Source organism: Trichosurus vulpecula, chromosome 2 (genome assembly GCF_011100635.1).
Source record: "Trichosurus vulpecula isolate mTriVul1 chromosome 2, mTriVul1.pri, whole genome shotgun sequence".
NCBI lineage: Eukaryota > Metazoa > Chordata > Mammalia > Diprotodontia > Phalangeridae > Trichosurus > Trichosurus vulpecula.
In genome coordinates this window covers 180,353,080-180,371,507 of record NC_050574.1, presented here as the reverse complement: position 1 = coordinate 180,371,507, position 18,428 = coordinate 180,353,080, and the positions used below count along the sequence as shown (strand labels likewise).

The following is an 18,428-nucleotide window of genomic DNA, read 5'->3' as shown; positions in this document are numbered from 1 at the left end:
CCTTGTTAGTGATTTGGAGCATTCTTTCATACAACTGTTAATAGTTTGCAATTCTTTTGAAAACTATTTGCTCATGTCCTTTGGTCACTTATATATTGAGGAATGACTTGTGGTTGTGTGTGTTACTCGCTTTTTATTATTTATCTCAAAGGCAGGTGATAAGCCTAATCACTTTAATTTAAGCTGTCTAGTAAAATTTAAAGTAATCACTAATATTTTTAATCATGCAGTTTAGGTGATGGTATTAATTTCCCAACTCGCCTCATGATGGAAACAGAGCAGGTTACTGGCACAAATCACCATGAACACACCAGGAGGTGAGTGAGCTTTCTATCCTTTTTGTACATGTAAATAATGGGGTGCTTTTCATCTGTAGTATGTACAGTTCTGTAAATTAAGCACTATACATATGTTAAAAGTCAGCTGATTGGCATAGTTGAGGAAAGAGTTCTAGTTGACTTAAGTTTTCCTGTTAACTGTGTTTCACCGTTTACGTACAGAGTGTACAGCCTTGCACAGATGGTCAAGAATGGTGCTCAAGAACTCTTTCAGGTATTCATGATTGTACTAGTTAATCTTTTATTTATGTAGAAATATATAGCCTTTTATTAAACTCAGATCTTATGTCTGTTAAACCACCCACAATAGTTTCAGCATTCTTCATAAATATACAGCGTTTAGCCAAACATAATAAATCAAGGGAGACAGCATGGTATAGTAGATAAAGGAATCAGGAAGGCCTGAGTTGAATCATACCTCTGACTCTTGACACATCCTGAGGCAGGTCACTTAACTTCTTAATGTCCCAGTCAGCTCCTTAAGACTGTAAGCTGTAGAGCAAGTGTCAGTCTGCTCATGTAGAACAAATTTCCTCACTGGGTGTTTCCTATACCAGTGGAATGACAAGTACATTCCAAATAATAATACTCCAGTGTATCTTATCAATTTGGAGTTCCCTCCATTTGCCCAAGTCTGTTATCCTCTGCAACTCTTGTCCATTTCTTCCTGTAAGTTGGCACTAATCCACTGCTGGAGTCTTTCCTTAATTTCTGCTGACATTGTGAAGGTACTAGTGGAGTTCTGTGGCTGTCCACTGTCACCCCATCCCCCTGGGTCCATGACCAACCCATCTTCTCTTCCTGTCAGACCTCTCCTTGATGATGTCTTTGGTTGCTATCCTTGAAAGTTCCTCATCAGTTAGTTGTATATTGCAGCTTGCATGTAGGTCAGTAGTTGTGGATATTTTCATAGTTATCTTTTTATGGAATTAATATGGTCCAAGTTTTTTTCCAAGGCTTTAGTATCTTCTCTTTCAGATATTTTGCTTATCAGTCATCTGGTGCCCTCACAATTGTGTCTCTTCAGCAGGGATGTACTCCATATACACTTGGTCCACTACAACTGTTTTTCTCATCTTTCTTCTCTTTGGGGCCGTTTCTACCTCCATGTAAGCACACTTTGCACTGTGACCTTGAGGTCCAAGTGTGGTGATCCCACTCTTCTTGATGGTAAACAGTTTATTAGACTAGATACTTTTAGAACATAAGTGGCTTGAAGATGACAACTCTTTCTTTTCTTTGCTTCCTCAGTACTTAGCACAGTTCCTCACACATTAAGGCTTTAATAAATGTTTGACTGATAATGGTCTATACATCTATTTTGTATTTTTCTTCTGTTTTTTTATCCTGCCATTTTCATGCTGATATGCCCTGGGATGACTTTACTTAGTTGGGTCTCTGGGCAAGCTTTCTTTAAACTGATCTTTACATTCTCCTGCTTCATAAGGCAGTACAGCTCATGATTGCCCATCATCCTTTTTTCTTTTTTTTTTTTTTGAAGATTTTTCATATTGAGTTTCTATTCTAACCTAGTGTTGACTTTATCTACCATCTCTCTTTGCTTGGCAAGTAGGACAAATATTTGCTGACTAAGAAACTCTATGGGTTCTTTTGGTCTTGTTCTTATGGTAGACCATTGACAGCCATTAAGATTCTGTATAAAATTATTGTAATCCCTGTCAACAATATTTCTGGTGTCTATTTCCCATTTCTCAGAACTGATTACCTGCTTAAGAAATTGAGGATTGAGTTGCTTCAATTGTATACCACATTACCTCTTTATTATTAATCTTTCTTCTTGCCTTGCTTTGCCTTGTAAGTTGGTAGTCAGAGCTTTCACAGAAAGCTAATCAAAAAGTAATTCCCATATCAATAGCACATTGTTTCATGTCTGTTAAAATATTTATTTCATTTTTTTGCTGTTTTAGTTGTGCCTAGCATGTGCCAATTCTTTTTATGAACACGTGAGGCTTCTGTGTAATCTATTAAGTATTTGGCCTCGTTCATTCACTTTTCATGAACTACATTTTCCTTTATATGCCTCTTGGTCCTCAGCTTTTCTCACCTTGGCTATGAATTCACCAAGACTGATGGTGTTTGTTGTTAGAATTTGAAGGGTCTTATCCAGTCATTCATAGAATTTCTCTACCTCTTCATCTTAAACAAAAGATATTGGTGCATGAAATCTTAATTACTTTCTGAACAGTCTTTTTTTTCCAAGTTGTACTTAAAATCAGTACTATAATATGAGAGGGTCAACTGTCACTTACAATATCATTTCTTGTACATCCTCTGTACATATAGTATAACCAACTGCTCTCCCTGCCTCCCTTAGGAGTATTTGTGGCCCTTCCTTCCTCAGGGTTCTTTGAGAGCAAGAATGTCAAGGTTTATTTGATTTAGCTTCTCTAGCAATATCTGCTCATTAGTCCCTGGTCAAGGATCTCACAGTTCGAGGACCAACCATTAGATTAAAGTTTATATAATACAGTCTAACGAGTATGATTCTTAGCACCCTTTTCCACCACTTGGCTACATCATTGCAAGCAAAGGGGGCCACAAATGATGTGGGACAAGTTTGGATTTTTTTCTTGGTTCATGTTGTTGCACTTCAGTGTGGTACAGTGGGAAAGACTGCTGGATTTACAATCAGAAGACCTGAGTTCAAATTCTGGCTTTACCACCTATTGTCCATGTAACCTTAGACAAGTAACGTAACTTCTCTGGTCCTCAGTTCCTCATCTGTTCAGTGAAGGGGTAGGCTTGCCTGGCTCTAAGGCCCTGCTAGCTCTAAATATATGAGCCTGTGGTCCCATGTTTTGACATGGCAAGTTGCCAACTTTCTGGTGAGGAGCCTTTGTTGTATTCAGCTAGGCTGGTCCTAGAAACACAGACTTGGTCTGTTACTAAGGCCATGCTCAAAGATTTTTGTGAATGGTGGAACCTACAACTTACATTGAAATTATGTGCCCTTCGAAAGCATAAGAAGTTAGTGGCAGTGCCAAGACTTGAACCTAGATTGTCTGACTCAATATCCAGCACCTGTTTCTTCTGTACCAGCTCGTTAAGTAACTTGCCCAAGGTCATACAGCTAGTAAGTGCTAGAGCTAGAACTCAGATCCAAGTTTTCTAACTCCCAAGTTAAGTATTATTTCCACTCTATGTTGGAGCCTCTGTTCCTTTAAACCATGGAATATGGGTTTTTTAATTTTACAGATGTCTAATACACATGTGGTTTAAATCAAGTGTGTGAAGCCTAATAATTAGCCAGTGTATTCAGGCAAGGCATAAATCAGTGAGGAGAAGGGAGTCAGCTTTTGGATAGGTAGGTATCTAGTGAAGCACTTTTATTTAAATGTAATTCACATAATGGATAATCTTATATGATAGGGTCTTCCACCTACATCACTGGTGACTCACAAGGCACATAACATCAATAGCCCCCACCTTATTTGTGCTACAAGTAGGGTCTAGTTGTTACCCACATCGTATAGGGTTCTCATGCCTTTCACCTAGGCACGTGAGACACTCTACCTACTTCTACCTGGATTTGACTTATTCACTCTAATTTCCTCCCACAGTCACAGTTCTGAATTTCCAGAGTTAGGCCTCCACCACAGAGTTACATGCAGACTCTCCTGTCGAGAGGAAATTCATTTCCCCTAATTTGAGGCCCCTTTCCAATGTGTTTTTTAAATATACAACCACAGTCACTTACAAGGAAATGTATCCACCTAGTGCCTGATATTTACACAATCATCCACTCACAATAATGACAAGAAGTATAACCATTTACTTAATAATGTAAAAGAATTATTAATATTACAAATACTAATATGTCAAGTCAACAGGCATTTTAAGTACTTAATATGTACCGAGTATTGTGCTAAGCACTGGGGATACAAATTTAGCAAAAGAAAAACTATCTTTGCCCTCCAGGAGCTTACATTCTAACGAGGGAAGACTATACATAAAAGGAAGACCATGTAGGGGAGAGGGAGGAGGAAAGTACCTGTGTAGGGACATGATGGCAAAGTCTTGAGAGTCAAGGACTGGTCTGGGCCCCTCCTCCAAATGAAGGTTCCAGTAGAATGGGGCCATAGGGGCAGAAGGACAAGAAGGGGGGCCCAGAAGTGGAGGGAGAAGGCAGTTGCATTATGATTACCCGCTGGAGAGTGAATGACTAATATGTTAAAGCAAATGTATAAATAATAAAATATATCATAGTGTTCCTGTAAAATCAAGTCATACTCTTTCACCAATGTACTCAGTAAGAATGATGAAGAATTAGCATCCCTTATAAGAATCTATCATGGAAGCACATGAGGGAAGAAACTCTTTTACCTACAGTAACTCACAACTCTGGAGTTCAGGCTTCAATGTTACTGGTCCATTCAGCAGCGTCTGCGCCACAGGATATTGCCTCTCTGCTCACTGCTTGACTGTTGTTGATCCTCACTGCTCTTTAGCAAGGGAAATCCTCTTCTCTTCTCTAGTCAAACATAGCCTTCACAAGCTTTTTCAGTTAATCATCACACTTAAAAGAGTTTAGAAAGTGTTAACTCTTGGTTGTGGATAGCACTTCTCTTTAAGCCAGAGTATTGTAAACTCATTCAACTTCTGTCTCTGGGCTCTGATACCCAGCCCAACCTAGCTAGGTATTACAAGAGACAGTAACCAAAATACTCTCCACTGCTAAATATCTTTTTTTCAAAACTGCTCAAAAAGTATCTCCATCTACTTCTGGCCATTTCAGGTGTTCTACTACTCAAATATTCATTAATCTGCGATCTCATCGATGTAGTTGTTCCCTCTAATAACGCAGGTAGGACCTATGCCTACCTGCCTGACCTATCAGTCAGTCAGCAGTCATTTATTAAGTGCTTACTGTGTGCCTGGCCCTGAGCTAAAACACTGAGGATACAAAATATAAGCAAAAAGCAAACCCCTGCCCTCGGGGAGCTTACACTCTAAAGAGGAAAACAATACATTAAAAGGAGCTGAAGAAGGGATGGGTAGTATACCTGGCCTGGGGGCATGATAGAGGAATCCATGGTATAGCCTGGTGAAAAATGAAGGAATTGACCTCCTTAACTGGAGATTCTAAGAGGAGCTACCCAATCAGAGGAAGGGGCCACAGGGGGCTGAGGCATATGTTCCAGGGCATAAGTGATCTTCCAAGATGAAGTGCTTTCTGGGGCATGATGGAGAAGTCTAGATTATAGCCTGATGAGAAATAAAGAGGTCCATATGTGACATGAGTCCATGTTCTCTCTGAAGATGGACCCAGGGGTTGCACCCAGCGTGCAGGAGACCTTGCTCACTTTCTCGTAATATTTTGAGGCTGACAGTGGAGCTTAGCTGTCCATCAGTCATTGCCCTCTATGCCCACACTACCAGACCATTTTTTTTTTTGGTTATATATTTTCAACTCTTCCTTGGTTTTTATTTTGTAGTTTCTTACTTGTTATATGTTCAGTCTGCTGAGACCCATTAACCTTTTAGTGATAATCATTTTTAATTCTTTGGAGAGTGTAGTATTCCATGATTTGCATCCATATAACAATGCTGGCAGAATATCGGTATTGAAAAGATGAGCCTCTTGGGAAAGTGAGGTCTTTAAACAAGCTTTGCAATTTCCCAAAGGCAACACAATGAGCTCTCCTCCCCATTTAATTCTAGGCCCAATTCATTGTCTATTTATACCAACTATCCAAAATATCTGTATTCACACAAACGAGCTCCACAAGTTGTCTCTCTAATTGCATGTCATAATCCAAGGAGAAGGCATTCTTCAGCCATTTGGTTTTCATGTTTACATGGTTAGATTAAATTCTTTTGAGTGGTTGTGGCTGTTGTCCAGGAGATCAGAAGAAGCTATAGAAAAATCATGGTGCTGACCAGATCTACTACAAATTTATGTTACATGACTTCAACTGCGTCTTCACAGCTGCAAGGCAATCTTTTCACACTTCCCTAACTGAACTACTGTTCCACTCACTATAGCAGCTCTTCCAAACCTTTTCATCCCTCTTCAGACATCCCATTACTCTTCTTCCCCCATCCTCTCAACTCTGAACCTTGCCTCATATTTTACAGAAAAAAATTGAATCTGTTTACTGAGAGTTCCCACTTTTGTCCTCTCCTCATCTCATATCACTCAGGTGCCTTCTGCCACAATCTCCTTCAGCCCTGTTTTACATAATGAGGTTGCCCCTCCCTGCTATGTTACATAATTCATGAATCAAAACCAGAAGGTAGGCTAGTGAAAAAGTCTACATTTGCAATCTGTTTTAGTAACTCACCCTTACCCCTTACTTCCATCAAGTGTCTCCCCAGTAGACTGTAAGCTCCTTGAGGGCAGGGACTGTCTTTTGCCTCTTTTTGTCACCCCAGCACTTAGCCCAGTGTCTGGTACACAGTTGATGCTTAATAAATGTTTATTGACTTACTGACTGCTTCATTATCCCAGAGTTGGGTGAGGGGAGCAATACCAAATTTATGAAGTACCATTGATGAATATTAAATGATTAAATACATTATTTGTTGGTTTTTTTTTTTCCAGTTCTGGATCAACTCAAAACTTTTCTGTGGGGCCACTTAGTGAATCAAAAAATTTCTTGTTGGCCACTGGATCAGAACAAGATGTCAGATCAGGTAATACATATTATTATATTCTGTTCTATAAACGTAATTGTCCCAAAGCCTTAGTGGAAATTTAAGCTTAAAACTCTTCCTAAAAATTGATATTGTATGATGAGCTCTTATCAATAAGTGGATGAAGTTATTATTGAACAGACTGAACTAGGTGTGGTGGCACACATCCATGATCCCTGCTGTTGGGCAGGCTGGGGCCAGTAGATTCCTTGAGTTTGGGAGTTCTGAGTTTTTAGGACTAAAGCTTTCCACACAAAGTCTGGCATGTACATGATGAGCCCCTAGGAGCCAGAGGCCACCAGGCTGAGAGCTAAACAGGCCCTCTTGGGAAAAATGAGTAGGTTAAAGCTTCTGTGCTAATGAAAAAGGATCTGGCCTGTGAGTAGCAGCTACATTTCTAGCCTGGGCAAGTAGGAAAAGAAGAAGGGAGGGGAAAGGAAAGGAAAAACTAAAGCATCCAAAGCTGTTTTTCTAAGTTATTCTTTTGTTCGTTTAAAGTTCTGTGTAAAGTGGAGGATAGGGATTGGAGAATAAAGGTAGTCCAGCGTCAGCCTCTTCACAATTTAGATACCAGGAGGAGCTCACCATTGGGAGAAGGGGATGGGACTTGCAGAGGGATATACTGGGATGAGCAGGCTGCCAGGATAGTAGACTCTTCCAGGTCAGAAAGGGCCCAGACTCTTGAGGAAAGTTGCAGGGTGAGCCAGCAATAGAGGGGGCATGATTTTGAAATCTACAGAAAAGTCAGGAATAGGACCAGGAGGGAAATGAAGGGAGATTAGCTTGGCACCCTCCACAAAATGGAGGCTTTAAAAGGAATTCACCTATGGGAGATGGCATGTGCAGCTGGAGGGATAAGCAAGGTGAATGGACTGGAGGCATACTAGAGTGTTCCAGGTTAGTGAGGTCCTGGGTGCTGAGCAGAGGAGAGTCCAGCAGTAAAGGGGTGGGGGGTGGGGGGGGGTGGGGAGAGACATGATTTTAAGTCCAGAGAAAATCTGGAACAGGGCTGAGGGGAATGATATGTAATGGTTCTGGTTGAGTACTAGCCTCATATAAGCTTGCCTTCTTTGTCAGCTTCATCCTGCCCACTACATCATTTGTTTTAAATTTATGGGGAAATATTACCATCGTATGGACTTGAATCATCTAAGTGGCAATATCCTGAAATATAGCTTGCATTTTCACAACTATTAGCAAAAATCTGATTTTATTTCTTCAGCTATTGCTTATTTCTGGGTTTATTGGCTTCTGGACAACTGAGGATGCTAGACCTCTGAGTGTCATATAAACAGAGTATTATTGTATTGTTATTTAGTTTGCCGTCTAGTTTCAAAATGGAGTAACTTTTTTTTTTGTATGGCAATCTGCTTTTTAGGGATAAAGAACCATGTTTCAGTTTCGATAGAAAGTTGATGGTCTGTTAACCTTTGAATGAGACTAAGGTAAGATTAACACAAAGGCAGTTTCTTTATTACAGAAATGAATTTATGTGCATATTTTGTAATTGCAAAAAATGGCTGATTCTTAAATAATCATGAAAAATGTCTGCTTATGTTAGCAATATCCATGCAGTTCTCTTTGTGATCAGTAGACTAGCCTGAGCATTTGACTGAGTTTTACCTCGTCATTGTTTCTAGCAGCTCAGTCCTCAAGATTTGTTAACTGGTTAATAAAACTCAGAAGAACAATTTTGTTTTGCATAGAAAGAATTAAGATCTTTATTTGTTTGAAAACAATTCATTAACTATTTAACAAGTAATTTTTGCCCTTTTTCATCTTAGTCATAATTAGAAAAGAAACAAGAGCCACAGAATTACTAATTATAAGCAATGAGATCAATAGGGCTGGTGATATTTAATGTGGAGAAGATATAAAGTTCTTGAGCTGCTTACTCTACTCAGGTGTATATATAAAGGGTGCTGATCAACTGTCCTTCATGTTCCCAGAAGAAAGAATTTGAGGAAATTAGTTTAAACTGCAGCCAAAAATATTTGTCAGACATAAGTAGTAATTTCTTGACAATGAAATTTGTTTAAGCACTAAATTGAGTCCTGAAAGAGGTGGTAGAATCTTTTTTTCTCTCTCTCTGTCTCTCTCTTCTCCCCCTTTTCTCCCTTTCTCTCTTTCTCTCTACATATATATATATATGGCTGAGTGGGAGTCCCTTATCTAACATGTGTGATTCTAGTGTGCTTCCTATGAGGCAGTGTGGTATAGTGGAGAGAGTAGCAGATGTGAAGTCAGAAGACCTAGCTTCAGGCCCATCTTCAGAACCTGATTATTCATGTATTTTAATAAAATATAAAATTAAGTTTTTAATCAAGTGCCAATGATTTATGTTTTAATAGGTTTATGCAACATATTCTGCTTGAATTCTTTTTTTATTTTATTTGGAAGAAGTGATCAGTGGAATGAAACGAATCAAATATTACATAAGATGTATGAAAATGAAGTCTCTGTACAGATAAGTTGATGCTCATAAACATTACTGCTGAGCAGGAAATAAGACAGATGCCTTAAGAACCTTAAATTTGTGTTTATGCAACACTGACTTACCCTGCTCCGAAAGTGACTTGACTTTTTAAAAATAATTACTTCATAAAATGCAATAGTATGTTTTATCACGTTTAGCTTAGTGTCTAATTTTTTTAAAGCATGAATAACATCACAGTTATCTTAGCATATATAAAAATTGATACTCCAGAAAAACAAATAGAATTTTGATAATAGGAAGTAGGTACAGGTAGAGGTACAGGTAGAGGTACAGGCACAGGCAGCTCTATACATGGCTGAAATTCATTACTAAGAATAGCATTCCTCTTAAAGATTTGTACTATATAAGAAATAAGATTACGGAGAATTCTTGCTTTTTATACTGAACGTTTGCAAGTTTTTAAATAGTTTTATACTGTTATCATTTTTAATAAAGGCCTTTTTTATTAGTGGTTGTGAAGTACCACTCAGAAGGAATTCAAATACCTGACTACAGTCATTAAATAAGCCAACATTCATAGGTCCTAGTCATTTGCCATGCAGAGTAGCATGTGACAGGGGCTTAATGGAAACCTGGCACTGTGGAGCTAAAAGGATATTTTAGCCTTATTCTGTTTTCTGGAGATATTCAGGGGATTTTGTACAAGTAGGGAAACTCCGAAGTACATTTGCTGCATGAAGATTCTTATGTCCTTTTAGTAATATGGGGAACACTTAGTAGGTAGAGGACCAAGACATAAGTAAACTTGGGCAGGGCAGGGCAGTGACATTTTCCCTACATTTTTTTAGGATGTAATAAATACATTGAAATTGTTTTAGTGTCATTTAAATTCCATTTAAATTAGAAAATTATTAAGGGAAATTATTCTGTTCCACTAATGAGGTGGAAACTGGCTGACCTCAGGAAATATAGAATCTAAATTGTGTAGTCCATTACCACTTCAACACAATATTCCTCGCTTCCTAAGAAATGAAATCTAGCTTTGAATGTTGGTTGGATGAAAACTTTTTTGGAGAGGTGTTTCTTTTAAAATCTAAGGAACACACAAGTTGTGGGTTCATCTTCATTAATATATAACATGTATTTATTAATTGGAAATAGCATAGGAATAGTGTCTGCTATTTTTCAAGGTTTAGCATCTGAGATATTCCCCCACCCCGAGTCAAAACTACTCATTGTTTCTGGTAAAGAGTTTTTAAAAGTTTAAGCCTATTAATTTATCTAAACATAGGTGTCAGAAAAGTTATCTCATACACCACCTCCCTCTCCAAAAAAAAGAGCCTACATACGTTATTTAGTAAATGTTTCCAAAATGACATAACCAGTTCAAGCATTATTATTTAATTCCATATTTTAGCACTAATTAATATTGAACATTCTGGTCTTACTTTTCAGATGACTTACCTAATTTTTGAATTTTCAACTAATACCAGCTTTCAAAATTATCTACTTGCTTGAGAATGAAAGGAATAAATAAGCTTTAAAAATCCAATTTCTTAAGTCTAGAGTATTAATTTATGTTCTTTTTTAATCCTTCATTCTTATTAGGCTTTGCTCAAATTTGAATCAGTCTTAAATAAGAGATAAAAGAAACTTCATTACCAGTCAAATGTACCGTTTAATCTGACAGCATTCACTTTAGATATCTATAGATAAATGTTCAAATGATTTGATTGTAATCAGAAATATTCTGCTGGTGCTTCTGTCCATTGTTTGGCCTTTCATATTTAGGAAGACATATCTTTGATCTGCATGTTTTTCATCATCAGATTTGTGCAGGTACTTTTATGGTGCTTGATATCGCTTTCAAATTCTTTTACTTCAATTACTTCTTTGAAAAACTAGCACAGTAAGCTCTAACCCCATCTGTTATTGTAAGCTTGTGTAGTTTGGATTTGACTTACCAGCATGTATGATCTGATCTTAGTGTATGTCAGTCACATTAGCACCATTCTGGAGTAATATTTGACTAAATATTTGCCTGTTTCCTAATGACCCAGTACTGAAGAAATCAGGGGCAGTGAGTAGACTGGTTTGGGGAAGGCTGCTACATCTGTATTTATTCTGGCATTGACTAATACTATTAATCAATTTCAAGATAATAGATTTTTTAAAAATGATTATCTGTTTACAAATCAAAAGTACCATTTTTTCCTTTGAACACCTAAAACAATTAGAATAATTGAAGAAAGTAAAATTGAATTCTAAGTGATGTAGTTATTCCTTTTAGTTAACAAATTAGAAAAGATTCTCATTTTGCCAGTATTTCTTAAATTTAGCTAGACATTCAGCATCTACAGCACCCTATCAGTATCACTACATGAAACCAAAGAGCAGCTGAACATGTTTACAAAAGTCCAGGTTCATCTTTATGTAGGGGTCTGCTTTTAATGTATCTTTACATATGTAGTGATCATAAGTAACATAAATTATCATTGCCATTTTAAATCCAATATGCAATGGTTACTTGAATTTTGTTTCCACAAGGTAGCTGATTTTGACCATGTTTACAGTATCACCTATAAGACTATCAAACATTTGGGATTTCTACACACTAATCTCTAAAGTAGACTTGTTAAGGGCTTAGTGTTAGGATTTCTAAATTGTTAGGACCTGAGAATTGACAGAGTCCTGCAGATTTCTACTATTTACATTTTTGCCTAGGTCACAGAATCAAATTCTGTACATCAAAATACATGCAGTGCGTATAACATATTATTTCACTCTAAGGTGGTATTAAATTCATGACTTTTTTTGCATTTTAGCCAGAATAAGGGCCATATCCAATACTTCCTTATGATTTTTAAAAATATGTAAAAGTAAAATCTGTGTTCCATAATATCTAGATTATGTATTTTTCAACCTGAATTCTAAATAAGTTTTTAAAAGTCCATATTTTTCTAATGACTTCATCTTACATTATTATATTGTGTTGCATGAAGAGGCAGAGAACTGTATTTAAGTCTGTATGGATCATACAGAGCCATGAAATATGTCAAGTTTATTATATTTGTATATGGTTGCAGATGAGACTGTTCCTACTTAAAGGAAAACATGGCCACTTGTATTTTGAAATGATTTTTTAAGAAATGCTTTTATACAAACAGATTTTAAAATACATTTTGTTTTGGGTTTCTTCATATTTTTACTTGTATCATAAGTCATGTGTATAGTTTTTCACAAATGTAACATTGGACCATTACATAATGTTGAATATTTGCATTAAGCTTCTTGAGCTGTTTAGACATTAACATGAAGACAAATCATTTTTGAGTTCCTTTTTTTTTTTTCAAAAAATTATGTTCTATGACTTTATTAAATAAAGATGAAATCCAGAAAATTAAGTACTATAATATTGTCTTTGTCCAAAAGTCACATTTACCAAATATTTCAATGATCCATGGTTTTATTAGTATGGAGGATTCTTTCCATCGATGCATATCACAACCATGTAATTATGTTTCTGTTGTATGAAGATTTCTATCGCTGAAAAAATTTTATCACCAAGAGGCCAACCTGTGATGAGCCTCTCTTAATGAAATGACTAGCATACAGTCCACCAGAGAACCCATACTCAGAAACTTGCCAGCGTTTATTTGCCAGAGCTTGTATTCTTGATTGTTTAGGGATTTTACCAAATAATATAAATGAAATATAATTTATTTTAAATTATGTATACTCACTAGGTTTGATCAACTTGAAAATAAGGTTAATCCATTTTTAACGAACATTAAGTTTATTAAGTGCAAGGCACTGTGATGTAGATTGAGGGGTACAAAGATAGATACAACTCTGTAGGCTTAATGCTTACAGTTTACTGGGGGAGACACAGTAACTGATATAAAGGCGGGAGAGTGATGACTGCAAACTCCTAATTATCATGAGGACGTAATTTGGTTATCCCCAGTTTACAGATACTGCAGTTCATCGCACTTTATCCCTACCTTCAATGAGTTTGTTTTCCACTCATCTTGAAAAGTGTTCCCTTATTCATTTATCCTCTATATCGATTGCTTAACTCCCAATTAAGAAACTTCCCTCTCTCCCATTTTTCAGCTTCCTCTATGGCAAAATGTTCAAAAATCTGGAAAAAGGGCCCAAGGTTTTGTGAACCAAACGCAAAGGGAATTTGGCTATACCTGTGCTAAAGGAACTACGCCCAATAATATGCATTTGACTATAGACAAGAACTTTTTTTTTTTAAAGAGTTTCACTTATCACTACTATATATTCTACAGTAGGGGTTAGGGGCCCAACACCGCCCAATCTGGAAAATCTGCACAAAATTTTCTGGTCCTATTTTTGTACCAGAGAAGTTTGAATTATCACGGTGTTAAAAGATAAAGTTGATATCATATAATACTATACACATACTTTACGTATTTCTCAATTTCTAAACTTTCTCTGTGTTGTTTGCTGGCCTGTGTGTCATCTGCAGCTTCTGAAAAACTCCCAAAAGAATCCCATTTAATTTCTTATGCTGACCCACACTATGTCAAAACCACAGTGGGGAAAGGATAACTATAATATAAAGGGAAGAGAATGTAAAGTTTCAACAATAGTTGTTTTCTTCCCTCCTCCCTAAAGCTAAATGAATAAAGAAAAATTACAAGACCTTGTTTCCCAGTCATCGCTTAAAGCTGGACTGCCGTATTTTGTTTGGTATTGTATGACAAAAAAGAACACTGAACTTTGAATCAGAAAACCTGGATTCAGGTGCTGGCACTACCACGGCATATGTGATGGTGAATAGTGCTATCCCTCAGAGCCTCAATTTTCCTACCTGCAACTAGGATAATACTTGTGCTACCTCTATTCGAGGAATGTGCTTATAATCGACATATACAAAGTGAGCTCTTTTTTGATGTTTAGATCTCTCCAAATACATGACCTCTGCATGCTTCAGTTTCTTACTCTATAAAATAAGGTTAAACTAGATAATCGAGATCTAATATCCCTTACCATCTATGAAACCCCATGATTTAAGTTTCTTTGTTTTCGATTCTTAGGAAGCCATAAATGAATGTTCGTGGCTAAGTGTTGGAATGAAACAGGATAGTAAGTCACTGTTGAGGGCTCTAAGGTCCTCTGAGGCCTTCATCACTTTCCTTCTTTCTCCTAACCTTAATTTAAATTCAGCAGGTAGAGCTGGACTCAGAATCAGAAAAACCCACTTCTGACACTACCTTGTGAGACTAAAAAAGTCATTTAACTTTTACAAACCTCATGGGAAAATGGACCAGATGGCCTTTGAGGTCTTTTCAAACATACATCTATAATCTATGACACACTAGATGTGGGACCTTAAATCACAACTTTTCAGGACCCCAGAAAATTCTCAAATGCAAAGTATAGGGCCGTTGTTCAGTTGTATCTGACTCTTCATGACCCCATTTGGGGTTTTCTTGGCAAAGATCCTGGGTGGTTTGCCATTTCTTTCTCCGGCTTGTTTTACAGATGAGGAAACCGAGGCAAACAGGGTTAAGCGTCTCTTGCCCAGGGTCATAGAACTAGTGTCTGAGGCCAGATTTGAACTCAGGAAGATGGAAGTCTTTCCACCTCCAGGTCCAGCACTCTATCCACTGTGCCACAAGCAGTTGCTGCTCTTTATTAGTAAAAGGAATTTCCTTGCCCAGATTTTCTTGCACTGATGAAACCATAGGTCTGGTCTCTCTCTCTCTCTCTCTCTCTCTCTCTCTCTCTCACACACACACACACACACCCACCCACCCCCAGATGTGTCTTGGAAGAAGGGAAGAATTCTGAAGCGATGGTGAAACAGTACACACCAGGCCCAGTGAAACGGCAAGCCAGTGGGAAAGGAATGCCAAATTCAGGGAACACCAAGTAGGCCAGTTTGGCTGGAATAGGGGCAATGAAGTGGATTAAGGTGAAGTAAGTCAAGAAAGGTAGAATGGAAACAATGACTGGATCTGGATTGGACTACCTTATTTAAAAAAAAAACAGTAGAGGTTGAAAAGCATGGGGAGGAGCAAAGTAACGTTTCTTAAGAAACTATACTCAAATGAAGAATGCTTTAGCTTCCCCCTCTGTAACCTGGGGGTTGTGATGATGAAATGAGATAACTTTGCAAACCTTCAAGCGCTAATGTAAATACTAGCTATTGTAGGCAGCTGGTTGGTGCAGTGGATAGAGCACCATCTTCCTGAATTCAAATTAGCTTCAGACACGTCCTAGCTGTGTGACCCTGGGCAAGTCACTTAACCCTGTTTGCCTTAGTTTCCTCATCTGTAAAATGAGCTGGAGAAAGAAATGGCACACCACTCCAGTATCTTTGCCAAGAAAATCCCAACTGAAAACCCAAACAACTGTTATCTAGTTAGGATAGTATCTATTTAAGATCTCACAATATTAAGAACTCTGATAATGGCCCACATTACTATACTGCTTTCAGGTTTACAAAGTGCTTTCCACACAACTCTGTTACCAAGACCAAAAAAAAAAGTATTATTCTCAATGAACAGTTTAGGAAACAGGTGATCTACCACTGGGGCAAAGTGCCCTGACTGGTTCTGATGTTACCTGTGAAGTGACTTGACCACTGCCACAGCAACTAAATGATATTGCTAAGTCTCCAGATTCTAAATCCAAAGTTTTTCTCTCGACCATACTACAAATTGGAAGTGTTTTCATTTTTTAATGGTGATGAAAGATGAATTCATGTTTTTTTTAAAAAAAGCATGAATTGGAAAGTAAAATAAAAATATGCTCACTTGTTTAAATCTTTAACAATCCATCCTAGTTCTAATTTCCACCAGATGTGCAAAGACAGGACTCCGCTTTTTACCTGGCTTTACTTACTCATGACCCACTCTTCTTGGCCTTATCACTTTATGGACAATATTTACTCAAAGGGCACCACGCACCTCAATTACCAAATTTTCAACCTCTTTGGCCTTCTGGTTACCATTTGATACTGATGACAACTCCTTCCTCTTCAAATTCCTTCCTTTGCTTCTATACCCTGTTCTCCTATTTGATGATCTAGTCCAACTCCTTTTTTTTTTAAGAGGGATATGTGAGACAGGACCACAAATTAATGATCTGATATGGAAAAGCTATAAACATTTAATTCATAAGGTTTTTTTTCCTCCCAAAGGTGCTTATTTACATCCAAAAAATCCACTAGAAACATAAACCTTTACTATTTACAACTGTTTTATCCAGCTCACAAATGCCACCACAGAAATGTTAAGTTGAAACAATATTCACAATAAAAATCTCCTTTTACCACAGTTCTTCAAAACTTACCATCAATTAAATAACTTATGGAGAAGTTAGAGGTACAATACTTTAAAAAGGTACTGTCAAGACAAAGCAGGTACGAAGCTACTTTTTTCAGCCATGTCATTGGCTTTGGAAGGGCCCTTCTCCCACTCCCTTTTTACAAATGAGGAACCTGAAGCTAAGTGACTTCATAAAGGTCACACACTGTTAAAACAGTGGCAGCACTGAACCCAAGAACCCAACTCCAGATATAGCAATGCAATAACACTGTAGATAGGCCAGGGCCAGTTCATAAGTGGCATTAAATGCTAGAAATTATATATGGTCCTAGATAAATTCTATATATCCTTACTGAGTTAACATATCCAGATCCATGCTTCTAAATAAATCAGGACAACTGACAAGACTAATTATCTTACGATGTTATTTATTATATTTCAATTTTTCACCTAAATTCACGCATTTTCATATATTTCTTCAGTAAGAACAATTTCCAAAAACAATTTTAGCCACCTCAAAAAATTCAATGCCGTTTTTTATCCAGAGACCAGGACCTTAGGGGTCCTTAAACCTGTGGGTTTTTTAAAAAATATTTTGATAACTGCATTTCAATTTGACTAACTTCCCTTGTAAAAATCGGTATTATAATTATGCATTTTAAGAACCTTCTGAGGAGTCCACAATTTTCACCAGACTACCAAAGGGCTCCATGACATACAAACAAAAAATGTTAAGAAACCCTGGCTTATTTAAAAAAAAAATTAAACCACCAACCCTTAAATTTTCTGGTGGAAAACGAAATGTTACAATTTGCAATATTCCTTTCCCTCCTCACCCCTTCCCCATAATTTTACCCGTCAACACAGAACAACCAAGAATAGTTTGTAGCTTTATTGACTCTTCCCTCCAGAACATTTCGACTTCGGCCTCCCTGCGGTTCGGGTAACCTCCTAAGAGTCGCCTCCTCCTCTTACAGACTCAAGCTACCGGGTCTGGGGTCCCAAGGAGAGGCCCGCCCTTCCACAGGAGGCCTGTGCGCATGTCAAGAGGCTTCCTCCGCGCGGCTCCGAGTCTGCGGGTCCGGGGCAGGGGGCAGGGGGCAGGGGGCGGCGGCTCAGGACCACTTCTTGGAGATGTTCAGATGGCTGAGCTGATCCTCGAAGAACCTGTGCGGGGGGAACTTGGATGCCTGCGCCAGCTTGATGGCCTCGAAGTTCTCTCGCCTGCGGGCGAGGGAATGGTTGAACTCCTGCTCCCGGGTCATGTACGGCATGCTCAGCCAGTACTCGTTCTCCGCCTCGATCTCCAGCCTCCGAATCATGCCCTGCTTCATCCCCCAGGTCACCTTCCGCGGCCTGCGGTGCTTCCCGATCCACTGCTTCCCGGGAACCCGGGTACCGCGCAGGAGAGCGGTCAGGAACATGGTGCCTGCGGGGAGGGGATAGAACGGCCTGAGCGCGCGGTGCCCCCTCGAAGAGGCTACCGCGCCGCGCACGCCGCCCTCCCCCCTCTCCGACCGCCGTGGCAAAGCGCCCCTGTGGGTCCGACGTTACCTGGCGAAGAGGGAACCTCAGCTAATAGGCAGCGCTCGGCTCCCGCAGCGGACTGACGCAGAGTTGAAAACCGGCCGAGACGTTTAAGCGCCCCTGCAAACCAATCGCCTTCTTCGTCCACCTCGCGCGAGAGCT

At 38.5% G+C, this 18,428-nt stretch overlaps 2 protein-coding genes across 3 annotated transcripts in view; one reads left to right on the top strand and one right to left on the bottom strand.

The window, feature by feature from the left end:
* ZDHHC20 (zinc finger DHHC-type palmitoyltransferase 20) overlaps positions 1-12,836 on the top strand; it is a 111,037-nt gene extending 98,201 nt beyond the window's left edge. For both annotated transcript variants that reach the window (XM_036747531.1, XM_036747530.1), the window contains 4 exons: positions 231-317; positions 6,904-6,995; positions 8,374-8,440; positions 9,347-12,836. In XM_036747531.1, the coding sequence (XP_036603426.1) occupies positions 231-317; positions 6,904-6,995; positions 8,374-8,411 (217 nt within the window). In that variant the 3' untranslated portion in view covers positions 8,412-8,440; positions 9,347-12,836. The remainder of the gene's footprint in view (positions 1-230; positions 318-6,903; positions 6,996-8,373; positions 8,441-9,346) is intronic.
* Positions 12,837-17,616: 4,780 nt separating this feature from the next.
* MRPL57 (mitochondrial ribosomal protein L57) lies at positions 17,617-18,396 on the bottom strand. The gene is made up of 2 exons (XM_036747529.1): positions 18,294-18,396; positions 17,617-18,168 (listed from the first exon to the last, which is right to left on the bottom strand). Exon 2 carries the CDS (start codon positions 18,161-18,163, stop codon positions 17,855-17,857), a length of 309 nt encoding a protein of 102 aa, XP_036603424.1. The 5' UTR covers positions 18,164-18,168; positions 18,294-18,396; the 3' UTR covers positions 17,617-17,854.
* Between the last annotated feature and the right edge of the window lie 32 nt (positions 18,397-18,428).